The following is a 25162-nucleotide window of genomic DNA, read 5'->3' on the forward strand; positions in this document are numbered from 1 at the left end:
AAAATCCCCGGGGACGAATGAATGGGTGGATGGGTAAGTGACCCTGCCAGCAAGCAGATGTTTTTCTGAGTCAACTGCTAGGGTTTTAACCTTTTCATTGTCCTTTTTAGAATAGAGACACAACTTAACTAAAGCTAGAAGCTTGAGCTCCAACTTAACTGATGCATTTAAAGATCTGGATGATTACATGCCATTTTAATAACAGTGTCTACTAACTAAATAAAAGTCCATTTGGCTTTTTCGCATCCAAGATATTTGCTTTCCCACAAAAGCATCCACTAACTTAATTATGACTTACAGGGAAAATTACAGTGGGTTGAAGGAAGAGCTTAAAATAGGATTTCAGTCAACCTGAGAACTGAAGTAGAGGATTCTATTGATTGGTGTATGTTATAGAAAGTACATCTAAATATTCAATCCTATAATTCTCTTAATGTTAAGGGGAAAAAAAAGAAATTCTATATATGCCAAATAGGAGGCTTTGGTTATTTAACTGAACATCAGCTGACGTAGTAGATCCAGATTTTAACCAGGTAATAACTTGTTAAATGCAGTTGGCATTCTAAACCAAATGAATGTCCATGAACCTAAAATACGTGGCTTAGAGTGTGAAATAAAAATTTAATACCAATAGAAAAAGGGAGTTTTGGAAACCCATCTTTTCCAACAAAAGCATGTATAGAGGGAAATTGGTAGCAAAGAGGGTGAGTATGAAAAGACAAAGTGATTTTGTTTTCAGTTTCCCTGCAGCAAAAGAAGCAATTAACGTTTACATACAACCCAAACTGGGACTGAAATCGTTTGGAGAATCCACTTTCACAGTGGCTCTTTGAAAACATTTGAAATAACAAAAAAATTTCCTGCCTGTTGGTAGCTAAAAACCTTTTCTAATTAATTTGTTCTAAGAATGTATCACCCAAGATCTATATTACCCCAGCAAGAGACATAATTAGAGTTCAAACAGCTTATTATTGGAAAGGATAACTACGATGTTAATAGGATTATGCCTGACCCTTTTTTAAGACTAAAATATTCCTAAATTAAATGACCTAGGGTGGGAAATATCCAGAACATTTCCTAAATAGCAAAAAGGAAAACTGGGTGTAATTATGTACACCTGTCAAGATTAAATTTATCCCTTTTGAGTATATTTCACTCACAGAAAATTTGATGACTCTTTTCAAAGTCCTTAGAAAGATGTAATTATCAAAACCCCATACATATAAGAATAGATTTTTTTTCCAAATAAGGGTAAACTTAGAAACTTTTTCAGTTTTATTGAGTTGACTAAAATATTATATTTATAAGGGCAACACAGCCCTCTAGTGGACAGATTTTTAATAGGTTATTTTACTTCTGCTAGGCTTTAAATCTATGAAATAAAAGCTTAAACGAAATGAAACACTTGTTTTATAATATATGATACATGATTATGAAAAATAGGAGGAGTACTTCTAGGGGCAATGTTTATTGAGACAAGTGTTGAATAACATTTCCAGACACATTTCTAACCACCATTCCCATCCTTACACACCCCAGTCAAAACCAAGTTGTTCTACCAAAATGTAGAAATGAAAGAGATAAGGTTCAAGACATAGGTTTGATTATAACTGAGTTTTTATATGTCTGAAATGGTAGATCGTATATGGCTACTGTCCCCCCTTCTGCCTTTTTTCTTCCTTTTTACAGTCCTTTCTAAGCAATGCATCAGTGCACCTCTCCTTTCCCTTCTCCCCAAAGTTGTCTTTGCCGGTGGGAGCGAGTTGTACGTCCCAGGGGAGGGGTGCTCTTTGCAGTAACAACATCTGTTCTGGAGTCATGAGTGGCACCACATCTTCTTCCCCTTGTCAGGCTTTGTTGTCAAACCTTCTGTAACAGTTCCTTTTTCCCTGGCAATCTCAAGTTCCAGGCAATCAAGAAGTTGCTCCTCACCAATATCTGCTGTATATTCAGTCCTCTGGGCAATACCTCCTGCAGACTGGCAGCTGTGGGGTAATGTTGTTAGAAGGGGCTGTGCCCTCAAGACATGGGTTTGTGATAAGAGGTTTACCCTTTCCAGACATTTAAGAGCAATCCATTTCTCTAAATACCTGAAAAGGTAAAATACCACAAGTAATTCTTCTATATCAAGAGAAGAAGCATTGCACAGTGAAAATGAGCCTGAAATAAGAAGTCGGAAGGTGTGAGTTCCATTGCTGGGCCTGATATGCTTTAGTTGTGGGTATTGAGTAAGTCAACCTCGGTGACTGCTTTTTCTTAAATCAGATGGGAATGATTAACAACAAAGCCCCTGCTTACCTTACAGGACTGTTGTGAGGAAGAAATGGTAAGGTGTTGTATGCGGAAGTGTTTTATAATAACAGCATGGTGTAAGTTTTTACTCCCTCTAGTTGAAATAAAAAACTCTTTGATAAACTTGGAATTGTCATTTTAATATGCCACCAATTTGCCCCTCCACTGAATTAAGCATGTGTAATAATTTGCCTTTTTTGTCACAAGTGTTTAGTCTTTGCTTTCAACCTTGTGTAGTAGGTCACTACCTTTGTCCCCATTATGAATGGGGAAAATAAAGCTTGGAAAACCAAAATCGTCGTAAAGGAGATATATTCGAGATCTGGAGTCCACCTCATTGTTTTCTTGGCCCATTACATAACCACACCTCCCTGACTATTCTAATTTATTGCTTCCATCCTGAAACATCTGATTTGTCCATTTTGCTCTGCATTGATACCATGCATTTTTACAACTCTACACATGATTTTACCCCCTCTGCTTGGAATTCTCCTTGTCTAGGTCTCCATCTGGCAAACACATTTATTTCAACTCTGATTGCAATGCTCTGTGATGCCTATTTAACTGTCAGAGCTCCTCAGTTTCAGAGCCTCTGTCTTGTTCAGCTTGACTTTCCAACCCAGACACCGCTGCATAAATCGGGTGTCTCATACATGTTTGTAAATCGTTGTTGATGCCTAAATAAAGCTGTAGTATTATTTTACCATGGTATTTTGACTGAGAAAAATGACACATTTAAAGAATAACTTAGCAATTTTTTTCAGAACCTGAAGGAAGTTGATTCCATTTTTGCACTGGGAAATTTGAGGTAGAATTGTTAAATGTAAAGGAAAAGCTGATAGTACAATGTGAGAATATTAAAATAATGAATTGCCTTTACCAATGACAGTGGTTCTTTCTTGAGCCTTGATGTCATACTGTATTAAATTTAAGCATCTTATTAATTCCTCAGCTGAGTGTTTGTGTAAAGATATGTGGTTTTGTGATCAGCCTCTACCCCAGAGTTACCATAGCTACGGCAAAGTTTTCATCTTATTTGCAACCATTTCAAGGATTCTCCCTAAGAACCAATTGTTTTCTGAAAGTAGACTGTCTTCCAAAAGAGTCCCCACACATAGCCATGATGATGAACCAGTAGGTAAGCTCGTTAAAGGGCAGTAGGTAATGTTTTCCCTACCCCACTACCCAAACTCCCCTGTAAACAAACAAAAAATCCACCCACACACAAAGAGGGCATAGTTCCTTATTTTCTGAAGTATACCAAATGTATTTCTCTCTTCTCAACGTCACTATTCGAGACAATCTCTAATAAGATTTTATATACTTATTTTAATATTCTTAGCATAGGCTATTGGCATTTTCTCCCATAAAATATTTCAGCTTTGACCAAGACTGCCACAGTGAGCATTGTATATGCATTCTGTTCTCTTCATGGCTTTAGCTGTTTAAAAAGTGGAAATGTTAGTTCAAAATATTACAAGCATTGTAAAAGTGAAAAAGAACACGTCTCTACGTGACCCCTCACATTAAGCTTGATGTTTTCCTTTTAGAGCTTTTCTCCAGCACATATATATATATCAAATATGTCCTGTATTTTATTACCTTAAACGAACCCACTGTATTACTTACAGCAAGACCAAGTAAAATTGGGGACAGACATTAGTCATGCCTAAGACATAGATGACAAACAGTCTAGTACCAAGTCTCCTATCATTGTCTCCATTTCTCTTCATCTTAAAATGGCATTATTTTAATGGTTCTTGATAATTGAAACTTTGAAACCGATTTTTAAAGAACAGTCCTAAAGGACAATTGATTAAAAAAGGACACATCGATTGCTAAAGGTCAGTTTCTTTCTACAGGGCAATGTTGTGTCCAATATTAGATCAAGAAATGGAGGAAACTGAACAGTTAGGTACTTACTGAATGTCTGTTATAAGTAGTTTTAGTACAAATGTGTGTCCATATTTTACCATCTGTAGAAATCAAAGATATAAACACAACCCAATATTTCATAATGATCACTCTAATATGGTGGCATTTGGGATGTTTGTAAATATCACAGAAACAGATACAAGAGCCAGAATTCATCTTCAGAGACTTGTGAATCATGTATGTAGATTCCAGATTTGTTGCTCCACAGCAAAGACACAATGGAGAACACATTTTTTCAAAGATGTTGTGTTTCAAAGTTTTTTTCAAATAAGGATTCCTGCATTGGTGTGGCACGCTCCGTAGGATACTGTGTGGAAATGTAACTGAAACAAATTCTCAAGGAGTTTATTCTTTAATCAGCAAAGCAAGCTCATTTTCCAGTCTTGTTATAGTCCCTCAGTATGTGTGCACACACATGTATGAGCTCGGTGAAGCTTGGCAGAATGAATACTAATTTCCTATATAAATGTGATCTTTCTAGGATTTACCCCCCAAGTTGCATATTTTATACATTTGGCATCATTAGTTTCTCCCAGGAAATGTCACAGAATATTGTCAATGGTGTCTTCCTATCTCCTCCCACCCACTCTCCCATAATTACCGGAAATCCGTCAGATTCCAGAGAGGCACCTTTACTCAAAGACACTTTGAGAAGTTAATGATGTTCCCCTCCAACACATTCCTAACCTGCAGACACGGTCACAGCTGGGCAGGCAGAGACTCAACCAGCTGTGCCGCTCTCTGAATCCCCCCTCGCTGCTTCCTCGCGGCTCCGTACACTGAAGGCTGAGAGGGGTCTGGAATTGCTGACTACCTTGCAGAGTAATCGTCAGTCTTCTGGGCATTTGAGTAACAATCAAACTATAGTTTCTGCTTCCCAGAATTCCTTGGGCCATACCACCTCTGTGAGAGGTTTCTCCTTTTCTACACCAGTAAATCTGCCACGTTCCCTAGAAACTGGTAGAGGAGAACTTAATTTACTTCCCTCTGACATTTTATTTTTTTCATTGATGTGTCCTGTTTCTGACTGAAGAATCCTTTCCACTTCCTATTGAGTTCTCTTTTCTCCAGGTGGTCCAATGTCGCAACTAAATTTTCCATCTGGTCCCACTTTCAGTTGTAGATTGACCCCTTTGCCTTCCCGTGTTTGCTACATTCTCTCCATCCTCACCCTTGCACCTGAGAATGAATGAATGAATGAGACATCTCTCCGCTTCCCTTACCGGATGTTCCAGATCAATAATAGCTAATTGTTGGAAGCTTTCGCACACTAAGCCACAACCATGTGTGTGGCACTTAGCCACAAGCTGCTTTTCTGCATTCACATAAGTACTCTATTGCCTCAGTGCCTATCAGAGAGCATGGTTCATAATAACAATTACAGGGTGGTTCAAGAGAATTGGGTTCAAATTCCAATCATACCGCATATTTAGTGCCTGCCTTTGGGCCAACCTACCAGACAGCTCTGTGCCTCACTTTGCTCATCTGTAAAATGGGGATACTAAAATTAAAGTAAAAGAACAGCGCCTGGCACATAATAGGTACTAGAAAATAATAGTTTCCATTTCCCTTTGTTGAATAAATAATGAATGAACAACTGAAAGAGACATCATCTAACTTCTTTTGCTCTCTGACAGGCTCTCATGAAGCTTCTCGGCTTCTAGACAGAGGGATCAATTTGCTAATTCAGTAGCTTGGCTTTTCCAAGGCCACTGAGTTATCCTTCCCACCCTGCTTCTTAATATCTTCCCACAACCTCCTCATCACGTTGTCTGCACCTAGAACCCTGAGTGTTTCACCCCACGAAGCTGCTCAGCTACAGTTTACCTGAATCAGACAATTCTTATTCTTCTTCTGGGTTACTAAAGCCCATAGGATTATCCTAGCTCCTGTAATCCTGTAGAATTCCCAAATTTATGTCCCAGAGACACAGAGACGCCTCCCACTCAGTGCTCTAATATCCAAACCCCAAACCCTCAGAGTGACTGGCTTTTCCCTCTTGAGATGTTGGAGGTTTACTTAAAGGGATGAAAGGGCAAAGAAAAAATCAAATATAAATCCTGTCGCTCGAACTTGAGTGGATGGAGGAATGATGACAGAAAACCTGGTCTGCAGAGAAGGGTGATGTGAACTTAGCGAATTCTGTTGTAGACTCTGATACACTTTATCTTTTTTTTTTTTTTTTTTTTTTTTTTTTTTTTTTTTAATTTTATAACTACTTTATTTATTTATTTATTTATTATTTTTTTTGGCTGTGTTGGGTCTTCGGTTCGTGCGAGGGCTTTCTCCAGTTGCGGCAAGCGGGGGCCACTCTTCATCGCGGTGCGGGGACCGCTCTTCATCGCGGTGCGCGGGCCTTTCACTATCGCGGCCCCTCCCGTTGCGGGGCACAGGCTCCAGACGCGCAGGCTCAGTAGTTGTGGCTCACGGGCCCAGCTACTCCGTGGCATGTGGGATCTTCCCAGACCAGGGCTCGAACCCGTGTCCCCTGCATTAGCAGGCAGATTCTCAACCACTGCGCCACCAGGGAAGCCCCACTTTATCTTTTTAGCAATCGATGGGGGAAAATCAATGGAAAACAAACTATGAATAGAACTAACCAAAAATCAAAATGGCATTACACTAAAGAGTAATGTAATGATATATATCAAATAGTAAAGCATATAACCATGTAAGTTATCTTGGAGATTTTCAGTAATTTGAATTATGCAAGGATGAAGTCAGAATGTATAACAGTATCCATTTTTTGAGGTTATGATTTACTTTATTTTATTAAATAATGATTCTCTTTCCTTTAGTTGACATGGGCTTACCCAACATTTTAAAATGGTATTGCTCTTTTTGTACTCTAAATACTCTCACATAGTTGAAAATAAAATTCTTCCAAGAAATATTTTCCTGGAATTTTTTTCTTTTCTTTAAATAATTGGTTTTCCCTCGACAAAATAAAGTGTTATACTACATTACAGCCTCACTGTTAGGAATGAAGAAAGAGGGGAAAATGCAGGAAGACCCACACATACCACAAAAATGGAGAGTATCCAGGTCCTAGAGGAATGGTGAGTGTGATTCACGTTGTAATTGTGTCTTGCATGTACGTACTGTGTACATCTATCCAATGCTTAAACGTAATCTCTTGCTTCCCGGTAACTCCTCAAAATGGTTTTGTGAAATGAATGCATACTTAGTCTGGGAGATCTTATTTTGTGATTGCAACTGCTTTTTATCCCTTTTTTTTTATTAGCTCTGTTAAACTATCAGCTAAAACATTGCTTGAGTTTATCCTTCCCTTTCAAAAAACAATGATTGATACATGAATTAACCTCCCCCCCCCCCCAAACTGCCCTAGTTCTCTACTTCCCTTTTCTAAGAATATTTTTAAGTTGTTCTCTTTATAGAAGAGTCTAAAACACACACAAAAAAGATATGGAACTACCTAAGTCAGTGAGAAAGGGCACCCAGCTGTTCCTCGGTCCCATTTCCATTGGAAGGGACTCTAATTAAGTATCTTCTCCAAACTGAGAAGTTGAAATGCAGTATCCACAGAATAGAATTAAAAGACAAGCAGATTATTTGTATAATGATAGGTGCTTTCTTTTTCTACTTCTTATGAGAAGGTTTTAATTTTGATGCTTCATAGTAATTTTTCTGTCTTTTACACCTTTTTTTAAACAAATGAGGAAGTTCAAACATCTTGGAATAATAGCAAATCTATATAAAATATTTGGTCAAAAAGGTAAGAAAAAATAAAATATAAGTATTTTTTGACCAAGTGCATTTTAGGTTGGAAAATTATTAAACAGATGAATGAATGGCAAAGCAAAATCAGGACCAATTTAACCGTAAGAATCTCCAAGCTTCTCTCCTTTACTTCTTTGATGTGTAAGCAAAGGAAGTAATAACTGGTGGTTTCTACAGGAAAGTAGTCGCTGAAAACCTGAATATAGATATCTAAAAAGTCCCTGATGTCATTATAAATGTCCTGTGCTTTTTAATTGTGGTAACTCCATTCATAGGTAACAATTCACTCGTAATAGTTACCAGAATAATTATTAAAGTTTAGGAAAATATGTGAAAAGTGCACACAATGTATTCTTATTTTTGACTGAGTGAAAAATGAAAAGACAGCGACCAGAGATGAAAAGAGAAACTGTATCTTATGGCTTGGAAATTAAAATCTACATCAGATGCAAAGAAAAAAGTTCAGTTTGCCTTTCAAAGTAATGCATAGACTTGCAGTAGATTGTTTGGGTTCAAAAATGCCCAAGCTTCATTAGGAGTCTATGATGACCACGTGCATAGCGTGTGTAGCCCCTTGCTATTTGAATGCTTGGCTCCCTAACACATAGCTTGTACCTACACGAATTTTTGTCAAGACCCAGAAATAACTAGCCCAGTCCTGGCAGATGTTTGCCGGTCAGGCTGGACTGAGTCTCAATGACCACTAGATGGCAGCAATTGAATGGCATTTCTATCTGCTGCTCACCATCCCGGCACCAAAGTTGCTTTTGATAACGGCCCCATTCTGTCTCTGCAGCCAAAACCCCACTTCAGATGAAGTCTTGTCCTGGTCTCAAAATTTTGACAAGATGATGAAGGCCCCGGCGGGGAGAAACCTCTTCAGAGAGTTCCTCCGAACAGAATACAGTGAAGAGAACCTACTTTTCTGGCTTGCCTGTGAAGACTTAAAGAAAGAGCAGAATAAAAAAGTAATTGAAGAAAAGGCCAGAAGTATATACGAAGATTACATTTCTATACTCTCACCAAAAGAGGTAAAAATCTGGAAAATATTGATGTGAGCTTCTTAGACCAAGGATGAACCTAAGAGGGCTTCTGTCCAAATTGAGTAATAAATGCATGGGGTGTGGACAAGCTAGAAGGCTTGTCTGGGTAGATAATCTATATTCCATTCTGAGAATCTACCTGAACACATGTTTCAAGGTTAGGTCTCCCCAGTATGCTTTGACCATTTATCTCTCGCTGAATCATGTGATAGTCTACTTGCTTTTCAGAACTGCCATTAGGAAGCCTGGTAATACAATTTGCCGTGACTTAAAGTGGAAAAGAACAACTTACTTTGGGGCAGTGTTTCTCAAAGTGCGATCCCCAGATCACCTCTATGGGAATCACCTGGAGCATTTGTTTGAAAAGCAAATTCTCGAGGCTGACCCAGGACTTCTGAATCTGAATTTTGGGAAATAGAGCCCAGGAATCCATACCTTTAACAAGCTTTCCACATACATACTAATTTGAAAACCTCTGGTATAGGGGGAAAAAACAAAAACAAAACAAAAGAAACCCTGCCATGTTGATGCTTACGATAGAGTTTTTACAGAACTAAAGGATGACCCTTTAGGACCCATTAATATTCTTGGGGGAGAGATGTGTAATGGCAATCATTTTACTTGTTCTGGTTTTCCTGTTATTATAAGTGCAAGCTATTTTTCCCATTGCCAGAATGTACCTGATAAACAAGGAACCTTTCAAGCAACCGGATTGACACCGTTCCATTAGCTTTCTAAAAATCAGTTTGCTCCAGAGAAACGGTCCCGCTACCAGAGTTAACAAGCATTTGGTGAGGGAGGGGCTAAGAGTGCGCCTGGCCTCTGAAGTGCCGAGTGACTGAGTTCCAGCGGGGCTTTTCAGAATTTGAACTTAGAATTTCCTAGAATGCCTTCTCTTCTGCACGCCACCCTCTTGTTGTCTTTTCTGTCTCTCTTAATCCACTGTGATTTTACCTGTGCATTTAAGTGTTCTGACCTGGTGCTGTCTGCCCCCGGACTTTATCTTCCACACCCCTCTCCTGCACGCGGACGTTTATTACATACCCTAGAGACAAGCATCTGTCTCCTCCAGCACTTGGTGCGGCCCTTACCTTTAAATCTGTAAGATGAGTTTGGGTCTGGTCTATCAGCTCTGTGCTTGGGATGCTATATAAGCTATTTCACTTCTAATCAGGTATACCTAAGTAATTTTTTATAGATGTATCCGTTCGTGCCATTGATATTCCAGAGTACTCCAATAGCATTGTCTCTGCAAAATGAGAAACCTTGAATTGGATACACAAAAGATTCTTATTTTTTTATTTCCTGCATTAACATAGAAAAAGTATTCATAGAAACAAGGTGGGGAGAAATTTTTCTATAGCCTCAATACATTTATGACTGATGCCACTTTGCATTTCTAACGCCATTAAAATTCTACATCCTAAAAATACATTCTTCAGGTTTCTGGTCTCTCTAGAACCTCAGCATCTAACCAGTTCTACTTGAATTTTATTAGTATATTAAGTTCACCTTCATTTTTATTTAATATTGCAATACATGGCAAATATATCAAATACTCCAAATGTGCCCCAAGATGTGCTTCTCTTGTCCATAAGTACACATAATTACAGTCTTTGGGAAGATTATCTATCCCATTTCTCTCCCCCAAATATGTAACATGTATCATTTGAAAATGATTATTGTTTAAATTATCTAGTCCATTCTTTTGAACTATGTATCCTCTCAAAATGATGACTGTCCCATTTTAAAATAATGTTAGTAGAAAAAGTACTCTCTATATTAAGTACATACAATTCCTTTATTTTACAGTCTCCATTTTCTAATTTTAAGTTTTTATGGGAAACACTTCCGCATTGTTCTCACACCTCTTGATTTTCAGATGTCACTCATTGATGGAGCTTTGTAAAATACTTAATTTTCACAAAATTACTTCTTCTCTGGGCCACAGTTTAGAGATATCATAGTTATTGATTACTGAAATATAAATTATTGGATTTTCATTATTTTGCAAAAGTAATGGAGTTTTGTTTTAACCAAATTTCTTTACATTGAACATGAGTTTCACCAAAAAGTCATTAAAATATTATTTCCTGAATAAGAACTGACCTTTCCTAAATTAAATAGACTAATATTTAGTGTAATAGCCATATTTATTCTCTCCTTTAATATTCTCTAAATACCAGAGACAGAGGTGAAATTCAAATTTTTATCATTTGGTTACTTGTTTGCTGATATATAAATAACTCTCAGCATAGAATCTAAGTTATTGGACTGTATGAAGTACCTTTGTTTAGCCAACTGATTGGTCTCCTGTCAACATAGTAATTACACTTTATTTAGCAGCAAAATTGAATAAACCCAAAGTAGGCAATTATAAAAGATAATTGTTAAAAAGTTATATTTTAAGCCCACGTATAGATATATTTACTTTTGAACCAAGTCAAATGACTTGACTCACTGATATACTCCCAAAATGGCACTCACTTTCTAGCTATCCCAGGGCCCTTTCCAAAATATGATATCTCACTGACCTTCTATGCAAAAACTTGTCCATTTCTAATCAACAATACTCTGCTAACCGTTTAATGATACTGTGTTATCACCCTTCATGTTTTGTTTTCCACCACTGGAGAGAACACATATCCCATCCAGAGAGCCCTGACTATGTAGTAGGAAGAACACTGAACTAACACTCAGGTGGACAGGATTCTACTCCGTGCTCAGCTCCAACTTAATTGTGTGGCCTGGGATAAATTAGTTCACTTTTTCTGGGCCTCGGTATTCAGTTGATTTCTTTATAAAAATCAAAATTCAAAGGGGCACAGAGGATAGTAAACCAAATCCAGAATGGCAGCTGTAAGGCCCTTGTGGTACTACTGCATTCTCCCCACCAAATGTCATGGCCATTAGTCATGGTCTTCCTCACTGCTGTACCCAGATTCAACCTCAGAGTCTGTCTTAACATGGTCCTCAGAGCAACCACTGCAAGGCAATCGGAGTTGGGAATCTACTTCCCACTTTGGAGCCAACCTGTTTCTACTTAGAATATTTTTAAAGAATATGAACATTTGAATCACTTGTAAAATGGTAATAACTGAATAACTGAAAATTGTCAGGACTTTGTTCTTAACCAGAACCTCAGTTTTCTTCACTAGACTTTCATTTTACCTTGATTAGATTGGGTCATCATGTTCCCCTTTGTTAAATGTTGAGGAGGTCTACATTCTTAAAATTATATATACATAGCATATTTCCTTCATGAAGCCAGAGTGCTGAACGTTACATTTCGTTGTTTCAAGATCATGTTATATGCATTTTTAATAATTTGGACATTATATTATAAAATAGATGTTTACAATCAGGAGGCAATATAACTTCCACTCTTGGTATAGCATACATTTCAAGAGGGGAAATGACCAAATTTTAAATTAAAAAAAAAAAAAAATCTAAAAACAAACAAAAATAACATTTCTTTCAAAAGTGAATTTTCTTTTTTGTCCTCAAAGGGAAAACAAATGGACGTAATAAAGAGGAATTTAAGACTAATGGTAGCCTTGCTATGCATCGCAGATGCCAGTGGCAGCTTATATTAAGTATTGAAAAGACAAACCCAGCAAAATAAAGAACTTTAATAAAAAGTCTGCTTAAAAGTTATGGCCAAGTTAAACAGCATTGAGCTGTTGAATAAAGAAATATCTATAAATGCTGAAACAACTGTAAGACTTATTGGAATTGAAGAAAACTATGTGTGTTCAGATATCTAGTGACAGCATTGTCCTTAACCAGGGCTGTAATCCAGCCCCACCACTTAACCATCTGTTTAACACTAAGCCACTCACTTAAGTGCTCTGTAGCCTCAGATACCTTGTTCTGTAGAATGCGGGCATGGAGAAAGCTCAAAAACCCACTACATCTATGACTTTCAGGCTCTGCTGAATGACAATTTTTATAGTAGTAGGAACTGTTTGCTTCTTCTGATTTCACCCTACACTTCCAGTTGCTATCTGGGAGAAAAAAGCAAAAAACCTATTTAAACACCAGAATTATCTAAACATAATGCTTATGTGAAAGACATGTGGGTCCTATGTGTGCACATAGACAGATGTTTCTTCGTGCAAAATCATGTGAATTTAGCACTTTCAATAATTTAAATCAGTTTTTCTAAACAGGACTCATGATTGTACTTTCCTAGATTCATTTCTTTGTGCGTGCATATTATCATTCAAAAAATATTTATTGAGTACTTCCTATGAGCCAGGTACTGGGCTAGATGTTAGGGATATGATGGTGAACATTGGCCTTTACCTTATGGAGCTTTCATTTTAGGAAGACAAACAAATCATGTCAAAAACAAGTAACTAAAAATCGTGATAAACATTATGATGAGGGTGGAGGTCAAATGATGTAGTTAGAATAGGGTTAGTCAGGTAAGGTCACTCTGAGAAGGTAAAATTCAAGTTGATACAAAGTCTAAAGACATTGGGTTTGAGGTGTCATTATACATATGCTCAATTATTATTATCATTACTCTTATTACTTTACACTGGTCTTAAACCTTGTTGTTGACAAAATGGTCTTACATATATTATTACAATATAAGTCTCACAAGAATCCTTTAGCCTCTAGGACAGATGGCACCATTTTACAGAAAAGGAAATTGATTTTCAAAGAGGTAAAACAAGGATATTAGAATTATATCTGGTAGAGAGAGAACACAACCCTAAGATCTTCTGATTCCAAGTGTGATGCTCTTCCAACTACAGTATGCTGATGAGTTATTCCATTGTATTCTATTCATGATACTACTATGGATTTCTATGAACCCAAACTTAGAACTTGAGACAGGATAAGAACTAGTAACCTTAACCACATGTCTGAACTCTCCTTCAGAAACAAGATAAACTTTCCCATCGTTTGTACGCCATCAGGAATATGGTTACTCCACTTTATCCTACTAGTGATCTTTGGTCCAAGAAATACATTCCAATAATCAATCTTATTTGTAATTTATAATTATTTTCAGTAGAAATAACCAACACAAAATAATATGACTAAAAACACGTGGTAAAAGTGTATCAAAACAGATAGGAAAATCAGATAGCCTTCAGATCTGTAAAATTTTACATGAGAAGACCTAATTTAGTTAAAATTATAAAGAACATTTCCAATGGCAGAAACTATAACTGGTAAAATTGAACATGGACTTATAAGGGAAAAAGAAAAAAATTAATCAGAATTTTACTTAGAAAATAATCCTAAATAAAGCAGCTTCAGTAAAATTAAAAATAAAGTGGAAAAAAAATGGGAGAAAAATTAAATCATTATGTGTAAAAAAAATTGTCCAAGGAATTAATTGACTTAGGAGGGTCTTTATGAGAGTAAAAGACTTTTAGTGGTAATTCATCATCTTCAGTACAATTCCACCGAAAAAATGTCCAAAGAGTCAAAATTTCCATTGCATCTTGATGGCTAGAAGAGGAAGACAGGGTCAAAACTTGGTGTGCTCCCTTTTGGCAATAGTGACCTATTTTACATGAATTGGCTCCATTGCTAGGTAATCTATCAAGCATAGTATATAATTCAATTTGACCCAGGTTTTCCCAACCACACTAGAAAGATTTCTGTTTTCGTCCTCCCCACTCTACCCCCCATACTCTTGTTGAACCTTTAGCTTTCATTTCATTTTCCCCCCAATTAGTTTGTGGAGTCGCTGGTGCGTATTTTTATGTTTGCAAGCCACGTGCTTTTCTTCTTCCCTGTCTCCTACTCCCTGTGGGAATGGATGCTTCCAAGTTCATTGAGTCCTGTCACAAAGTCACTTACGCCTTTTTAAAGCTTCAGTTACCACCTCTCAACACTGCCAACATTTCCAGCACTGCTAAAACGGCCAGTTAAATGCCGCCAAGTCTATCAGTGCTGTCTTGTGCCCCGTCCCACAGTAGTAGATCGTGTTTTAACTGTTATTGCTGCACCGCGTCCCTCCCTTCACCCCACCTAAATGGGAGTCTGTGAGGACTAAGAAAAGAATTTCCATTGCCCAAGGATAGCTCTTGTGCTACTCAACTTTCTCTTCCCTTAGGATGAGTTCTTTTTTTTTTTTTTTTTTTAATTAATTTATTAATTTTATTATTTATGGCTGTGCTGGGTCTTCGTTTCTGTGCGAGGGCTTTCTCTAGTTGGCGGCAAGCGGGGGCCACTCTTCATCGCGGTGCGCGGGCCTCTCACCATCGCGGCCTCTCTTGTTGCGGAGCACGGGCTCCAGACGCGCAGGCTCAGCAATTGTGGCTCACGGGCCTAGTTGCTCCGCGGCATGTGGGATCTTCCCAGACCAGGGCTCGAACCCGTGTCCTCTGCATTGGCAGGCAGACTCTCAACCACTGCGCCACCAGGGAAGCCCCAGGACGAGTTCTTTACAGGAAACTCCTCAGTCCTATGCATTGGCCTTACAAGCCATCCAATCATGGGTGAATCCTAGGGTGACAATGGCTCAGGCCCATGCTGGGATCCACCCCCACTAACTTGTACCATAGATGTTCCACAATCGAAGCACAAAGATGCTACAAGATGAAACTATAGATTGTTATGCTCATGGGGTTTATCCTCGTTGTTTGACCTCTCTACACTTCTTTTGACTGACAGACAACCTTTTCAAACAAACAACCAGATATTTAGGAAAATATTTTATTTTTTAAATGGAAATAGCAAATGTGTTTTTGTTACAGATTACTAAATGTTGAATGGTACTACTTTCTGTACTGCATTTCACTACTGTTTTTAATTTGCCAAAAAAATTTTTTAAATTATACAATGAAGACTCAACACATTTAGTAATTCAAATTATTTTATTTCTCTGTCTTCAGATAACTAATATTATTCCAGCTACTGATAAACTGTTATCAGTTTATCACATGTTAAATATGTTCAAAATATGTGTTAGGGAACATATATGTTAAATAGCATACATTTCATTATGCTATTATTTAAGAAATAAACGACCTCTTTCTTTATCACTAATCTAATGTTTCTTTCTCCAATGAAACAAAAAGTTCCCAAGTTTGAAAGTAAGAGCACCATTTACAAAAATAATAGAATGTGTTTGTTAAGATTCACTTGACCATAACACCACATTTCAGAATAAGATCTATCAGTTTAAACTCCAATGTCAATATTTTCCTTTTGAGTAGAAAAACAAATGATATTTTTAAATAAAAAGCTTAGATAAAAATTCTGTACTTTTTATTACTTGGTACTTGACGATGACCTCATATGGCAGTAACACAGAGAATAAAACGTAAACGATCCATTTCCAGAACATCTTTTCTTTTTTTCTTTAGAATTTAGAGAGAAGAATATATAGTTCAGCCAAGAAACGTTTAATTTTTTCTATATATAAGTTAGTCTAGCTAAACCACAGAAATTTAGTCTGCATCACCATTTCCCGACACATCCTTCCCTAGCAGACATCCCTGGTGTGTATCAAGGAACCCAAAGCCACATGGGCTGTTGAGCTCAGGCATCTGGGGACACCAAATGGAATATGAGTGGCTTCCGTCATTGGGACTGTTTCAGATCCCGGGCTTAGTCCAAACAGTGGGTGGGAAAAGAAGCCAAAACCAAAAAGGCTTTTGCAAAATGCTTGTGACAAAACATTTAGCTATAAATATGAAAGGTTTGTATAGACCTGAGTACATCATGAGACAAATAACTGTGGATCACAACGCCCTAGTCTTTGTTCAACAGTGAGAACTATGGACACCAGTCAAGACTCAGAGGTGGTTTGCCTCTTAGAGGGTTTTGCTAACATGTCATTTCAGGGCAGATCTTAGTTCTCTTCCCGGAGTGTGCATTTATTGGTATTTAATTTCCCCCCCTTTCCATTCCAACATGCTCTACCAGTTCCAACCAGATTAGCATTTAGGGAGGAAAAAACCAAAACAAAACAAAAAACAAAATTGAATCACTTGCAGAATTTAATTTCTTTACACTTTTCAAATAACACTGTATGATTAGTGGGTACTCTGAATTCCTACTTACATTTCTCCTTTCAAAGATTGAATTTCAAGTAAATATTCTGCTTAATCTTTAGTACAGAGACCTTTGGATGTATTCCTAGGTAAGGACTACAGAGTGTCCTATGCCCTGCCAGGTAGATAGAAGACCTGAAGAATGTGTGCTGTCGTTCTGCTCTACTCAGCCCTTCCACATTCCTGGTGTCCTCCTTCTGACATGGGAGGACTTGTTGGGATATGAAACTATTGGGAATCAGCACTTGATATACATGTTAAGTTTTGACGGAGAACTACTCTCTGCCAGATCTTTACCTTGTTCCATCAAGAGAGTTAGCCCAGCAGTCTCATAATAGGAGGACGTCAATTTGTATTCTGGCCAGGGAATTCTCTAGCACCGCAACAATGAATAGAAATTGTCAAAAAACTCCTGAGTGAATGCATAGAAGAGATACATCCAAGTAAGCCAAGATATCTGAACTAAAATTCTGGTTTAAAAGTTGGTTTTTGTTTGTTTAATTCAACTTTTCAAGGAGAAATGTATGCAGGGTTATCATGTAACCTTTGAAAACATAACCTCAAGATTTTAGGTTTACTCTTTGAGGTTCCTCTGAAATGTCATGAACCTATAGTTACTTGGTTGAGATCTTTTGAAAAAATATTATTTAATGTATCTGCTCTTATTTCTTTTTAGGTCAGTCTCGATTCTCGAGTTAGAGAGGTGATCAATAGAAATCTGTTGGATCCTAATCCTCACATGTACGAAGATGCCCAACTTCAGATATATACCTTAATGCACAGAGATTCTTTCCCAAGGTTTTTGAACTCTCAGATTTATAAGTCATTTGTTGAAAGTACTGCCAGCTCTACTTCTGAATCTTAATTTTTATTTTTAAAAAATCATTTTGGAGGGCTGGGATGAGAAATAAAAGTAGTTAAATAACACCTGAAACTGAGTTCCTGGAGAACTACAGTTTAGCATTCCTCAGGCTACTGTGAAAATACAACCATATGGTCTTTGTCTCCATTTTTTATCAAGGCTATCCATGGTTAAGTTTGGAGAAAATACCACATGAAACAATGAATTGCCAAATTAAGTTTGTTTTGTTCAACACGCATTCTACTTGCAAGCAAACTGTATTTGTAGGTCCTATGAACAGTCTCCTAGTGTATCCAGAGACTGCATGTGCAAAGTAAAACTGCTTCATTTGCCATGTAGTTGTTAATATTTTAGCCAATGGCATAACTTATATCTGTATTTAAGGACTTCTGTGCAATATGGTCTTATAGAAATAATTGCCAAAAAGTTGGCTGTGGTTTGCATTTTTAAATATAATCTAAGACAGAAAAAGCCAATTTTTAAATTGTAACTATGATATTCAACATGCTATATACTGTGCTCAGTACACTAATTTTGAAGCCAATATTTCTGTACATGAAAAAAGAGCTATTTATCTCTGTTTGTTGGAAAATCCTAATGGGGAATCCCTCTGGTTGTTCACTGCCAAAACTGTGGCATTTTTATTACGGAAGAGTTTACTTCATATATATATATATATGAAGAAAAGAGAAAAAAAAAGCACAAAATAATTTGAAGATATTCTATCTCAAAGACAAATCAAAGAGTGATATTGTTTTTAACTGTAATAGGGAAAATGAATCTATGTATCAGATGTCCAATACTGTAATTAATTTATTAAAGACTGGCTCTCCAGTTCTAAAATGGTTGTGTAAAGTATGTACTTTAGCCAAAAAAAAAAATAATAATAATAAGCTTGATAACTTAGTTTTGGAATATAAAGAAAGGATTTAATAAAGGAACGCCTATATGTAGCATCATAAAACTTTTGATGAATAGCATCTGTGCTGTGGCATATTTTCCTTGAAAGTGAAATCCAAGAAAAGCTGTTTTTAAGCAAGAAAAGTTTTATAGGGGTTCTCTAGAAGATAATTCTCTACTTCAGACCTTAACTGTTTTCACATAGTATCTTAAAAATGACTTATTTAAAAAATGTTAAAACCAAACCATTCTAGTCCATAATTGAAAGGCAGTACAGTGCTCAAATCTTTTAGCTGCCGTATTATTTTTTATATGTACTACTAAATCTTTAAGACAAAAAATATTTGCCTGACATTGGCACGTACTTTTGACATTCAAGAAAACAGTATCCTATCTCGCACACACACACAAAAGTCAGTGTCATATTTATATCAAGGTGTTACATTTGAATATTAATATCCCCTGGAGGCTATTTTTTTAATCTTAAACTTAATAAATACTGAGTAACCTAAAATGAAAGTTTTAAAAATATTTATATCCACTGAGAATACTGGCCTTATATTAAGGATATTAAAATTATAAGTTTCCTTTGTCATTTTTTTAACTACCTCTCATTTTTTTAATTTATTAAAGTTTTTTTAAAAAAACAAGTTTGGGGTTTTCTTTTTAACATTTATTTTACTTGAAAGGTTGACATCGTAATTTTCTTTTTCCATAAAGTTAAAACATTTCAAGAATTGCTTTTTTAAGTGAATTTGATTTTCTAACTTATACAGAATTCAGGAGATATGATTAAAAGGGCTATTATCTATTCCCTATGCAAATATTTTAACTGTTGCAGTGTTTGACAAAATGGGATTTAAAAAAAAAAGTTTGCAGAGTAGAAAACAAAACGTTCTGTTTACACTGGCGTTGCTGACTATCCTACTATATTCAGCACTTTTAAATACATTATTTATGAAAATGTAATTAAAATACAAGATAGAAAATATTTATAATGATCATTTCTTTTAACAAATGCGTGTTTCTGTCTGAAAGTGTTAGTGTGTTAAGACATGCTTTATCCGTGTCAATTAGATATTTACTATTTGAACAATAGTTTTCAGTAAAATGGTGAAAAAAGATAGCTATGAAGATGTTTACAAAAAGTCATATTTTTTTCCTAACGAGTGAAGAAAAAGCTAAAAGAATCATCACTTCTATTGTGAAGTTTATTGTTCCTAAATTATCTAATTTTTTTCTTGATTAGAATTGAGTTTGTTATGCTACTATGCTGTATACACATATATGTTGTAATATCGTACTCGTTGCTGTGTTTGAGGCACATGACTAGAAAATATGTAATATACTATGACACACTGCATGCATCAATCTTTTTAAATGTAGACTTTATATTCTTGTTGTTACTATATATGATGGTGACTTGCTAGTCATAAGTTATCTTTATAAGATACTTTGGACTATTAGATGAATTGTCTGTTTGACAATACCTTTAATATTTTACCAAATGTAAAAGATAAGGGCCCTTATAAAGAGTCCTAATCTCTAACTCTGGGCATTTGTAGAATACAGATTTTGAAGCTAGTATGTCCTTTTGAAATCTGATTAGGAAGTTGTGTTGAGAATGATTCTAGAGTAGATTTACACATCAGATGTTGGTAACCATGCTATGTGAGATTTCCGTGCTAAATTCCTATTTTCAGGGGAGGGCAGTGTTTCTCTTTTAATTTCAAAATGTTTAAAGTTTCCATGTAAGAGTATGTCTGTGTATTTGCAACTCTACCAGTTTTGAAAGTATGGTATAATTCCTTCAGTTTTAATTACAGAGCTATAATAAACAAAAAAAGCCCTCAACTGGTGTCTACGCTACCATTCCAAGAGCACAATATTTGTTTTGGTAGAGTTTGATTTTTCCTAGTGAGTAAATTCCTCCCTGGGGAAAAATTAGCACTTTAGAAGGTACACTTTGTATTTTACATTGCCAAGATATCTTTGTATACTGTTAGAATCTGCTAATGCACACAGAAAGAGGTTAATGCTCTTTAAATAATGCCTAACTTCAGATGTGTCTATAATGGAAAGACAAGTAGAGGATATAGATTATATATGAATATGTATACATATATTTATATAAATTGGAGAGATTTCTTCAGAGATGGATCTTGAACATAGATCACACTAATAATGAATGCATGATGCTTCTTTACTCTGGATAACTATTATTATGTTACCTAAAGGTAATACAGATGTCCCGACAGTGTTATAGGGCAGCTCTAAGCACAGCAGGTGCACTGGCAAGAGAACAATAGCAAAACACAATTTTGATATCAACACTATGGAGTGCAAAAATCAAGACCATAATGTGGTCATTTTTTTTTAATTTTAAAATATGTACATAGGATGACCAGTTCTGATATTTGGTCATGGTGCATGGGGTGTTTATTCGTATCCTTTAATGCTGCCTAGATTCTTACTTGTGGAATGAAATGTGTATCATATGTTTACCTGATAGCTCAGTTTTGCAAAAAGACTATAGAAATAGGTAAATAGTATTTATTTATTAGGGGCAAAAAAATACACTTTCACCCCATTAAGCTGATTTAAAATAATACCTGATTCTTATTTTTTGAATTTAGCCATTTTTTTCTATACACTTTTAACTTACATTGAAAAAAATGTCATATTGTAATTGTAACAAACTACATTTGCAAAAAAAATGCAATATACCAGATGTGTTGAGGAAGAAATATACAAGGAAGAAATTTAAAATACAATCAGAAAATAGGAAAATAAGCCACCTAAAATTTCTTAGATCCAAAATATCTATAGATAGAACCCTGTCAAACTTGAGTTTTGAAAACTTTGCATTAGATACATTGGCAAATTATTTTGAAAAGTGGTAAAGATATTTCCAGAATTTTTTTTGCCCGTGTATTTATGTTGACAGTTTATGACCTTAATTTTCATAGTTTTCAGACACTTATATTTGCATGCTCTTTTCAGTTTTTTAAAAATTTCTGACCGATATAAAATGTTTGTTCTCCTGAGAAAACAATATTCAATCTGCAAAAAGTTTAGTTACTCCTTACTTGCTGCAACTTCAGATATTTACCAATGAAACTGATACCAAAAACTTCAGATCTTCCCTGCAGCACTCTTAGTAGTATCCTTGCAACACACAACAGTGCACAGAGCGATGTTTTGTTTCCAGATACCAGGCTTTAATTATAAATTTGGTTTCAAGTTACGTTTCTGTCTCATGTGACTTTGGGCAAATCACTTATCCTCTCTGAGCCAGTTTCTTTATCTTCAAATGAGGAATATAATAATTTACAGGATGGCCATGGGAATGAAATAAACATGGAAAGAGTAAAGTGTTACATATAATATTATTATTTTATCAAAGTTCTCCAGCTCAATAATAATTCCCATTTTCAAGAATGTACGTATTAAATGCCATTTTAATGCACTTTCCCCCGATTTTTTTCAAACTGTACTTTAAAAATCTGATTTAATTATTCATTAAAAAATACAACCAAGCTTATTTTAAGACAGAGGAATATATGAATATGTTATTGCTTTGTTCAATAATGTGATTCAAAATCACTGTTCTCAGCTCACCAACATCACACTGAAGCTACAAACAAGAAATATGTTCCTTTCAATGACACACACACAAAGATATATATAGATGTGCATATGCATACGTATGTGTGTATAATATTGTAGGTTTAAATCAAAGTTTAAATAAGAGAAATCATTTGAAAATTTTATTTCCACAGGAAATAAAACATTCCCAAGGATAGGAAGAACATAAATATCAGTTAATTTGCCAAATAAATATGTGGTGGTTAGAGGTAAAACTAAATTAAAAGAGATTGGCCTGTAGAAAACATTGATACTGGCACGGAATAGAAAGCATTCTTTTTACTATTAAGGTAGTATGATTTTTTAAATAATTTTATCATGAAAATATGAAAATAAAAGAATAAAAGGCAGTTGTATGTCCATAAACTTTTTCATTAAACCTTTTATTTTAGAATAGTTTTAGATTTACAGAAAATTGCAAGGATAGTATAGATAGAACCCATATATGACACACCCATGAAACATTTGTCACAATTAATGAAACAATATCAATGCTTTATGAAGTCTACACTTTTTAGATTCCCTTAGCTTTTAACTAATGTCTTTTTTCTGTTCCAGGATTCAAGATACCACATTACATTTAGTCATCATGTATCCTCTTAGCTGTGACATTTTCTCAGACTTTTCTTGTTTTTGATAACCTTGGTAGTATTGAGGAGTACAGGTCTAGTATTTTGTAAGACGGCCCTCAACTGGAATTCGTCTGATCTTTTTCCCACGATTAGACAGGTGTTACCAGTTTTTGGAAGAAAGACGGCAGAAGTGCCATTCATATCACACCATATCAAAGGTACATACCATCATTACGACTTATTATTGTTGATGTTGAACTTCATCACCTGGCTGAGGTAGTGTCTGTTAGGTTTTTCCACTGTAAAGTGATACATTTTTTAAGAGGGTATATTGGACGTAAATCTACTGGACATTCACACTGAGATAAAAGTATTCTGAGCAGATTCCTCAGCATTGCTACTAGGTTCCATTAAATGACTGCTAACCAATACTATGAAGCAAATAAAATGAACTGGAAATTGATAAGGGAAAGTAAAACTCCAAAATAGTGTTAGCTTCAATATTCACTTAAAGGAGGTGAAAGTTAACTTTTTCCCTTGAACTACCTGTATAATTACCTTAATCCTCTGCATCCCTTGGATAGTGAAGATTTTAGTTTTACTGTCATAAAAGGTAATCTAAATCGATGATCATTTTGCTGAGTACTTTTCTATATTGCCTTCCACTGAACAACGAACACTGAATACTGGAATAATGTAAAAGGCTTGATTTTTTCCCCTTGCTTTAAACTATTTGTCATAAATACAGTGTATCTTGTATATGATTTTAGGATGTTTGCTAAATATTAAAAAGTATATCAATGTGTTCGGTTCTGTAAAATTTATATTGAACGTGTGTAATTTTTTCTACCATGTTCATTGTACTTAATAATCTATATCCGTACCTTGGACTTCACCAATATTTATTAGTGGACCATAAAGAAATTCTGAATGCATGAATATAACTTGAGACGCCATGTTTGGTTATTTTGCAATGCCAGAATAACTGTAGGTACTTATAAATTGAATAGATAATCCAGATTATTTTTCCACCAACTTAAGTTGTTTTGGGTTTTTATGCCCCCTTCCTTGAATCTATTTTATTATTTTACCTATGTACAATAACAGACTTCCTGAAAATGCTAGAATTTTCAACATGTAATAGAATTTGAGCATGACCATAATGGAAAAAAATTCAGAAACCTTGAACAGTGTATATTTCTTTGAGTTTTCAAAGTAAAACTAAAGCTGTTTTCATTTGACTATATTGTGGAAACCTATGGATATTATTGTAAAATGCACATGCATTACACTGACTTTTTTAAAATGTTTTGAATAAAGAATTCACCAATGTATCCTTAGAAAAGTTACTGTTTCCTCATTGGTGTAACACTATAGGAGTAAAGGTGCACTTAATTATGTTGCTTAAATTGCTTACACATCTGAGGGAAAATAATTTCTGGCAGGTTTCTTTACATTGTTCTATAAGGTTATCACTTATTACATTTTTGCACCTTTTATAAATAATAAAGTATATTCTTGAAATAACTCGTTTTGAGAATTCAGCTGAGAGATTTATGTTGAGTTCAAGTAGCTCCCACAATTTCTATGCTTAAACTAATATTCAGAGTTGAGTTTAGACATGGAAAATAACTATTCCTAAAAGAGATACAGACAACCTAATCAGTCCTGTTCTATACTCGGATTAGAATTTTTTAAGTTGGGTTTGGATCACTATTTTAAAGCAAAACAATTTTATAAAGTAGTGTGGCTTTAATACACATTCAAAGTGAAAGAAGATTTGAGTTAGTTGAAGCTTCTAAGTAGCAAAACCTATTTTTGTTCTATATTATTTGGAGAGTCAGCTCACTCTACTTCACTTTGCATTTGTATGCAGAGAGCAAAGAAACGAACAGAGGCAATGCAAGCTCATTTTATAAGAATTTTATACTTAACCTCAACAATCCTGATTAGATGACTTAAGGATGACTTAACCTTGTCAAGGGCTCCCGTACTTTACCATTTTTTTAAAAAAATAAATCGGAAGATTTTGAGTATATTAGGTCTCTGTACAGTTACACCACCACTTAGTAAATCCTGCGCAAACCAGTTAGGTAGTGGGAGTTCCCAAATTGAACGTTCAGCCCTTGCATCCTCGGGCCT

At 35.6% G+C, this 25162-nt stretch overlaps 1 protein-coding gene and 1 long non-coding RNA gene across 3 annotated transcripts in view; one reads left to right on the forward strand and one right to left on the reverse strand.

The window, feature by feature from the left end:
- RGS17 (regulator of G protein signaling 17) overlaps positions 1 to 17903 on the forward strand; it is a 28332-nt gene extending 10429 nt beyond the window's left edge. The window contains exons 2-4 of the mRNA XM_059940972.1: positions 7197 to 7286; positions 8765 to 8999; positions 17715 to 17903. Coding sequence (XP_059796955.1) covers positions 7197 to 7286; positions 8765 to 8999; positions 17715 to 17903 — 514 coding nt within the window. The remainder of the gene's footprint in view (positions 1 to 7196; positions 7287 to 8764; positions 9000 to 17714) is intronic.
- The window catches only part of LOC132375828 (uncharacterized), a 59888-nt gene that overhangs the window by 16251 nt on the left and 18475 nt on the right, over positions 1 to 25162 (reverse strand). Inside the window, exon 3 of one of the 2 annotated variants that reach the window (XR_009506124.1) lies at positions 14409 to 14483. The exons of the other annotated variant lie outside the window; for it this stretch is intronic. This is a non-coding gene — a long non-coding RNA (uncharacterized LOC132375828). Of the gene's footprint in view, positions 1 to 14408; positions 14484 to 25162 lie in introns of those variants that run through there. 2 annotated transcript variants of the gene reach the window in all.

Source organism: Balaenoptera ricei, chromosome 12 (genome assembly GCF_028023285.1).
Source record: "Balaenoptera ricei isolate mBalRic1 chromosome 12, mBalRic1.hap2, whole genome shotgun sequence".
NCBI classification, from domain to species: Eukaryota; Metazoa; Chordata; class Mammalia; order Artiodactyla; family Balaenopteridae; genus Balaenoptera; species Balaenoptera ricei.